Below are 8714 nucleotides of genomic sequence, written 5' to 3'. Positions count from 1 at the left end.
AAGACAGTAGATAAGGGAACAACTTACTTTTCCCGACTTCACACTGCAGACCAGAAAATTCCGGAGTACACCGACAGATATAGCTGCTGTTCGTGAGTCCAACGCCCGGGGTGTAAGAGACTGGATAGCAAGTCCCACCGTTCTTGCAGAATTCTGTGGGACATTTGTCTGGATAAGAACCAGGATTTTTTATCCTTTTGCGAGGGACATAGGTGGGAGGAATAGCGCAGAGAGGACGGGCCCGATAATCCTCACAGTCCTCGAGGCAGTAATAAACTGAAGAGTTATATTCTGTATTCAAGTAAGCTCTGTCAACTCTGGTGCTGTAAATCATGGGAGGTCTTACGGACAACCTGGTCTTGGCAGTACCTAATACCCAAAATGCTTCTTGGGAAAAGTTTCCATACAGGAAATCTGTGAAGGATTGGTTACTGATGATGAATGCCAGGTCCCCACCAAAATTCAGACACTCATGACGTGCGTCATCAAAGTTGGAGTACTTCGTCTGGTTTGGAAGGGGTCCATAGCAGGTGAGTTCATCAGAAAAATCGTCGAAGAATGGAATGAAGTTCTCTTTGCAGTGCATGCTAGTGTAATGGGTAAGATTTGCAATATTAGTTTGGGTAAATCTTGCAACGTTACTTTGTCTGCATCCATCGCTGGCGACAAAATAGGTATGGAGACGTTCATTGATTATGGCTTCACACCGATGTTTTCCATCGCACCTGCCAATTCGAAAAATAAAAAATAAAACAAAATAGAATCTTGCTCTTCTAGGCATGATTTACAAGCACTTATTGACTATTATCAGGTCTGCTCCAGTCTAATTTCCCGCTAACATCTTTCTTAAAAACTTTCATGGTTAAAATCTACTATCGGTCTATTAGTATTTTTGCCCATTTGTTCCTTGCACATGGGGGACGCGATAGTCTTGATTCCTGATGCAAGAGTGAAAAAGAATAGTGTCACATGAAGGAGTAAGTAAAGTAAAAGCTAAGTCTATTAATTGATTACAGTTTAGGAGTGATGCATAAGAAACTGATTGAAGAAATGTTAAACACAGATGAACAAAAATCTTCCTGAATTTAGTTAAGAATATTATTGTGGAGTCAGCATATGTTTTCCGCGCCGTAATTTTCGGCTAAACATAATTTATTAAAAAAAAAAACGGTAGTTGGGTTGGGTGGGGCAAGGGATTGGAGTTACAATATCAGCCGATGAACTGAAATCCGGCAAGTGAGGATAGAAACGTGTAAAATGGGGTTGGGACGGCGGTGTTGACAGTCACTGTAATCATAGGTAAACTGGTCATCTATTTTTGGTACCTAGAATATATATATATATACTATAGCAATAGATTATAGCTTACCAGTAGCTGACTAAAGCCAAGGAATTTGGCAGAGTGCAGGAAGGTGTTAGGTGGTACTGCATTGAAGCTGTGAAATCGAAGTGTTTTGTGTAGTGATAAATCGAAGGCCCTATAGAGGTTGTTTCAGGCTCTGTTGAGGTTGTTTTAGACCACACTGGGGTTGCAGTAGATCCTGTCGAATGAAAAGATATCGTTTCATTTTTTTAATTACTTCATATGGGAAAGAATTAGAGCTACTGTTATATAATTCAAACAGATTATGATGGAAAGATATTTGCTGGAGGCAATGCCTTTTTTTAGTTTCTGGACCGCCCATGCAAAGAATAATTCATCTGAGGCCCTGGCCACATGAAGGATAAACCCTCAGAGGGTAATGCCATCCAGACATTCGCCCCTCATGTAGACGGGGCCTTAGACCCAGATCTTTCGTACTAGACCAGAAGTTCAAATGACTAAACACTCGTGAACTGTTATCGAAAGATTTTGCCATGCATATGCCGTTGGTGCTTTCTGTAGTAAAACTTTGTTGATGTCACATGGTTTCTTAGAATTCATGAATGACATCCAAATTCTTCCTAAGTTCTGAAGATGTACAGAATTTTTCCCAACATTAATGTCATTAAAAAAAAAAAAGTTTTTATTTATTTTCCTTAACCCGAACTTTTCTTCTGTTCATGATGTCTTCTGTCAGTCTCTCCAAATGAAAATGCTTCCATTTGAAGTGAGAAGAACCGTATTTCCATAAGACTGAAATCATGATAAGTTTAAATTCAGTAATGAGATGCATTCTCAGTGACTTTGATTTGGATTTAGGTCACCATAATCACCATCTGGGCCTCAGATGTCTTTACTGCACTTTCACTTCTGCAAATCTCCCCTCATCTCCAGCTTCCCACCTCATGGTACCCATCCAAGTAGATGTGGGTCTTCCAATTCATCTGGTTTCCAGAAGGTTCTAGCTGAGACTGTCATGGACTATATGCTCAGGGCCATTGTGATTTAGACAATACAAATACGTTCGTATTTTTTAAATAATTTCTGGTAGGATTTTTATGGATAAGCAAAGATAGCTGGTATGATTTTTTCTAAGGATAAGCAAGGATGACTGGTGAGATTTCACTTTATAGTAATGCAAGGATAGATGGTGAATCTGGAATAGTTCTTTTGCACTCTTTAGCTCCCAACTACCAAATTTGAAAACCACTTGCCAAACTGACTGGAGGTGTTCCATCGACACGTGAATGGGTAACTCGTCGGAAGAGTCTCTTGAGGATCAGTGACTGGAAGCAGGTTGTCCGTTGCAGGAAAACAAGTCCCGTTGCTTTGGCAAGGGTTTTCACTACAGTGCCACGAGACGCCGTTGTATACTTCTGTAATTTCACAAAATTAGTAAAGAAACAACATTACAAGAATGTAGAATTTAATCACAGGTGATGTGCCTACAGATTCTGCTGGATTTTAGAATGACCACTAGATGCATATGGTTGGCTGTGAGTCGTCTTAGTCCTCATGAAATCTGTACATATCTAATACCCATAGATAAACTTTTATGTTGATATCATGTCTCTAAAGCATTTTGATTACTAATAAGTGAGAATTATATCAGGTGTATACAAGAGGGTTTCCCTTTTTGATTGTATAGCAGATCACAAAGGAAGCAATAGGTTTGTGACAACATGGACTCATGTCATTCTGTAGAATAATTAAGGACAGTAAATAGATCTGTATCTGTTATTCTGACACGTTATTAGACCTGATGAAAACTACACATTTAGGAGGAGGATAATGGGATACACTAAAATTAATAAGTATTAAATTGTTGTTGAAAAAACCACGAAAGTTAAGATTTAAAAATACTATAACCTTGTTTATCAAATAGTTTAACTGAAATGTGAGCTGAGCTTTATTTAGAAAACAAATATGAAAAGGAATAATTTTATTTGCAAAGTAATATGAACGACATTTTCAGAGAAATCTCGACTGAAAACGTGGGGGAAACATTTTGTGAAAGAAATGGAAGCTTAGATAATACCACAAGACATCATCTTTTAAATAACACAAATAGAATTCTTGACACAACTGAAATGAATGTCATAAGGAGACATTTCAACGTGAAGTAAGTGATTCTAAGTTTTGAAATTTGGCAGCATGTTACTTGGACATAAAATTGACAACAAAAGTTGTTCTCATTGAAATGTAAAAGGCTTTTGGCTTTAACTGTTTGGAGATGCCCACTTTCCGAAATTGCTCAAAATGTGATTCTTGTGAACATTGAGCAATAGTGAATGATAGTCTGAATTTGCACTACTTGGGTATACTCACTTTCGAATGTACTGATAAATGTTAACGTTTATGCACACTTGCCAATACCCAAAATATACTGTACTTTTTATCTCTCAAATATAACAGGCAGATAGAAGCACTAATTCGAGCACCTGCTATTTAATACAACGATATTAAACCTTCTTCAGTAACAACAGCCTCCTTTGTGTGTTTGAACTGCCAGACAGCGAAGCACCTGGTCAGTGCTCTGTCCATGTTAGAGAGACCTATATATATATATATATATATATATATATATATATATATATATATATATATATATATATATATATATATATATATATATATATATATATATATATATATATATATATATATATATATATATATATATATATATATATATATATATATATATATATATTATATATATATATATATATATATATATATATATATTATATATATATATATATATATATATATATATATATATATATATATATATATATATATATATATATATATATATATATATATACATACGGCGGAAAGGCCGGACAATAATACGTATGGAGAGACATATAAAAATATGAAATAATAACAGATAATATACATGACGTGATTAATGCAGAAATGAAGAGGCGCTTGACGTCTTCGCACGAACTAATTAATTAGGAAACTCACATTCGAACGAATAATAAAAAAAGGAAATATCGTACATGTTGACGTCGGTCTTAGTCAGCAACTACTTAAGATACAGTGTCCGTTGGCTATAGAAATATTAAATTATTATCACAATTGTAATTTTAAGGACCGTAACAAGAGTTGCAACTGTTTTTGGTTTCCTATACGTGTTAACGAACGCGTTTCAGTTTCCTTTGAAGTTTCTGAGTGAAAGTGCAGGACGAAGTCTGAATGGTCTAATATGTAAATTTTTCGATTTATGATTTATTTAGTGGATTAAGTACTTAGATATGATGATGGTAATATCTTAAGGCACTTAAGAATTTGTATTTTATTGGCAAGGTATAATTAAGGTACGTTTGGCTTAAGATGAACACTGAAAAAATATGGTGATTTCGTTGCGAGGTATTGTTAGTCTGCTAATACGCATGCGCGGATGGTGATGGATTTGTTTTGGCTCGGTGATGATTATTACTATCTTGATCTACAAAGTTATGCCCGTAACTACCAATATTTTTTTCGTGGATCAAGTACTTAGATATGATAATGGTAATACCACAAGATACTCAAGAATTTGTATTTTATTGGCAGGGTATGATTAAGATACGTTTGGCTTTAGGTGAACACTGAAAAAAAAAATGTGGTAATTTCGACACGAGTGGTTTTTTAATGAAGGAGTAAGCCTGTGACAGAAACATCGTGGCGAGAATTATAAGGTCTGACTGATGTGGTGGTAGAAGTTATATTTTGAATTACATTGCTTTATGACTGAATGAAAGTAATTCTAGTACAGTCAAACACATCTGTTTAACTTTTTTAGATGTATTAAACTGGTTATAGGGGTTTGCAGTGGGAGGAGTTTAATGAGTGATATATATTAACGATTCCTTTCAGTAGCGGTGGAAGGGTAGCTGGAACTTCGTCGTGCTCCTCTAGTTTTTGTGCCCTGTAGGCTTTCGATGTTGATTTTATCGGGGTAATAAACAATTACTATAATAATATTCATAAACTATGATCAAAATTCACGTAAATTCTGATCAAAAATTGATGTTATAGGGTATGTGGATATATTGTTGTCTGACAGCGCTTGGAATAAAAGGTGGAGTCAGGTGAAAAATGAGAATTGACCCATACAGAGCTGAAGGAAAATGTGAGGTAAAAACGAATATTTCATTTGTTTTGTCTGTTTGTATGTCTGTCATGGGGTAGGGGTTTGATTCTGAGTTATAAACCTTTTCTGGGGTGACAGAGGCCGTGTGCAAAATTTTGTATGGGTCTGTCAAGCGGTTCAGTTTCTATAGTGGACAAACAAAAATACAAACATTCACTATATATATATATACATATATATATATATATATATATATATATATATATATATATATATATATATATATATATATATATATATATAATATATATATATATATATATATATATATATATGCATGTTATATACATACATAGATATAATTGCATATGATTAAGTGTTTGTACATATGACGTTCTCCTTATCCTCACCATCGCCGTTAGTCGTGGCATAAATTACGAGGTCTTCATATCTAGAGATCAGCAAAATCTCATATTCTGTCGATGCTTCTAAATCGGTAAACACGCAAGATCTTGGGTCCCACATTTCGCATTGATTATCTGAAAAGGAAATGGTAAAATTGAAATGATGTTTTGCTCTCTCTCTCTCTTTATATACTCTCTTTATATACTGTATATATATATATATATATATATATATATATATATATATATATATATATATATATATATATATATATATATATATATATATGTGTGTGTGTGTGTATGTATATATATATATATATATATATATATATATATATATATATATATATTATATATTTATGTATATGTATGTATGTATATATGTATACATATAAATATATATGTATATATAGTATGCATATTGACCAAACTTACTTAAAATTAAAGAATTCTTTTTTTCAGGCTTCAATGTGTCCCATTACTTTCTGTCTCCAAAACCCACCACGTCGACAGTATCTTTTCACTCATTGGTTCCCTAGCCATCTGGATCTAAAGTGACGACGGCGTGTTGACTCTCCAGGTAACGGGCCTGGTGGGGACCTCAGGACTTGACCGACTCACTGAAACTATTTCTTCTGGCAAATTCTTCCATTTACAGGAATTAAATTATCTCCTGTGCTCTGTGTAGTATCCCTTGAAACCATTTCCCATCATCTATACTGCTGTTTCATATTGGAAACTGGTCTAGTTTCCCCTATCCTCCCCCGTTCGCTCCATATGAACAACGCACCTCAAAGCATTTTTAAACTTATTTTTATTGTTTTTGCAAGATTGTTAACTCAACTCTCAAATTCCTCTTCAATCTCTCTGGCATTACAGAAGAAAGAACATGTCTAAGAATCTCTTGTAGTTCTGTTGAAGTGCAGATACTTCTATCAAAAAATGAACTCAGGAACCAGGTAGAATATGGATTACGCAGAATCAACGGGTTCGAAAAGAAAAGAATGGTGTTATTCCTTAGGAACATAGGAGCTCTCTGACTGAAGTCGACGGCTGTGGCCTGATGAATATTTTATTCAACTTCAGATTTTATGTTTACTCAAACTTATAATCTTATTCCATATTTCGGTATTTTTGTTTTGGTGTTGTTTTTAGTAAGTAGAAACTTCTAGTCTTTATAAGTGTGTGTGTGTGAGAGAGAGAGAGAGAGAGAGTTAGCAATAGATAATTCTGAAATAACAACTATTGACCATACTCTTTTGAGATAACTGTTTGTACTTACAGCAATCAAGTTCATTATGTCTGAACAATTGAACGCTATACACGCTTTCATCATGGTGCCATTCGACGAGAATAGAAGAGCTCGTGGTGTTGCCAATACCAAGTTGCCCTGCAGAGAATGAAAATATACCAGCGATTATTCGAAAGGATTGCTGTCATCTTCATCGGCGCTCTCGTATCTCGTAAAGAAATATTATAACAGTGAGGAGTAAGTTGGAATAAAATTTGTATATGGATCTACAAAACACTTACACAAAAGCACATTGATTGAATGCACATGGATAATTACCTTTAAACACACACACAAATGCAGTGATTGAATGCACATGTGAATAAGTACCTTTCAACAATCACACACTAACAAATTGTCTTAATACATACGTGAATAAGTACCTTTAAACACTTGCACAAAAATGCAGTGACTGAATTCACATGTGAATAAGTGCCTTTAAACACTCACACTCAAACCTAGTGACTGAATGCACTTGGGAATAAGTACCATCAAACATGCACAAATGCAGTGACTGAATGCACATGTGAATAAGTAACTATAAACACACACACTAATGCAGTGTCTGAATGCACATGTGAATACATATCTTTAAACACTCACACACAAATGCAGTGACTGAATACACGTGTGAATAAACCTTTAAACACTCACAGACAAATGTAATGACTGAATGCACATGTGAATAAGTACCTTTAACACTCAGACACAAATGCAGTGACTGAATACACGTGGATTAGTACCGTTAAATGCTCAGACACAAATGCTTTGAGTGAATGCACATATGAATAAGTACCTTCAAACACTTGCACACAAATGCAGTGACTGAATACATATGTGAATAAGTTCCTTTAAATACTCATACACAAAAGAAGTGACTGAATACACATGTCAATAAGTATCTTTAAACAATCACACACACATATGCAGTACCTGAATGCACATGTGGATAAGTACCTTTAAACACTCTCACACAAATACAATGATTGAATGCACATGTGAGAAAGTACCACTAAACACTCACACACTAACACTTAACACAGTGTCTGAATGAACATGTGAATAAGTACCTTTAAATGTTCACACACAAATACAATGCCTGAATGCACATGTGGATAAGTAACTTTAAACACTCACACTCAAAGACAGTGATTGAATGTTCATGTGAATAAGTGCCTTTAAACACTCACACACTAATGCAGTCTCAGAATGCACATGTGAGTATGTACCTTTAAGAACTCACACAAACGCAATGACTAAAACGAGTGTGAATAAGTTCCTTTAAATGCTCACAGACAAACGCAGTGACTGAATACACAAGCACACACACACAAACATAGTGACTGAATGCGCATATGAATAAGTACCTTTAAACACTCACAAACAAATGCAGTGACTGAATGCACGTGTGCATAAGTACCTTCAAACGCTCACAGACGAATGCAGTGAGTGAATGCACATCCTTTAAACACACACACAAATGCAGTAACTGAATGCACACATCGATAAGTAATTTTAAACACTCGCACTCAAGAACGGTGATTGAATGCACATGTGAATAAGTGT

The 8714-nt window shown here is 34.9% G+C and overlaps 2 protein-coding genes across 3 annotated transcripts in view; one reads left to right on the top strand and one right to left on the bottom strand.

The window, feature by feature from the left end:
- Positions 1-8714, top strand: part of MetRS (methionyl-tRNA synthetase 1) — a 109021-nt gene that overhangs the window by 87206 nt on the left and 13101 nt on the right. For both annotated transcript variants that reach the window (XR_010852057.1, XR_010852056.1), the window contains exon 10: positions 7142-7346. The gene's annotated coding sequence lies outside the window, so the exon portion shown is untranslated. The remainder of the gene's footprint in view (positions 1-7141; positions 7347-8714) is intronic.
- The window catches only part of LOC136835803 (latrophilin-like protein LAT-2), a 47596-nt gene that overhangs the window by 32683 nt on the left and 6199 nt on the right, over positions 1-8714 (bottom strand). The window contains exons 3-7 of the mRNA XM_067099658.1: positions 7140-7247; positions 5861-5989; positions 2578-2739; positions 1370-1541; positions 28-725 (exon numbers count right to left, since the gene is read on the bottom strand). Coding sequence (XP_066955759.1) covers positions 28-725; positions 1370-1541; positions 2578-2739; positions 5861-5989; positions 7140-7247 — 1269 coding nt within the window. The remainder of the gene's footprint in view (positions 1-27; positions 726-1369; positions 1542-2577; positions 2740-5860; positions 5990-7139; positions 7248-8714) is intronic.

Source organism: Macrobrachium rosenbergii, chromosome 55 (assembly GCF_040412425.1).
Source record: "Macrobrachium rosenbergii isolate ZJJX-2024 chromosome 55, ASM4041242v1, whole genome shotgun sequence".
NCBI classification, from domain to species: Eukaryota; Metazoa; Arthropoda; class Malacostraca; order Decapoda; family Palaemonidae; genus Macrobrachium; species Macrobrachium rosenbergii.
The sequence above is the reverse complement of the archived record's forward strand: the minus strand, read 5'-3'. Positions and strand labels throughout refer to the sequence as shown.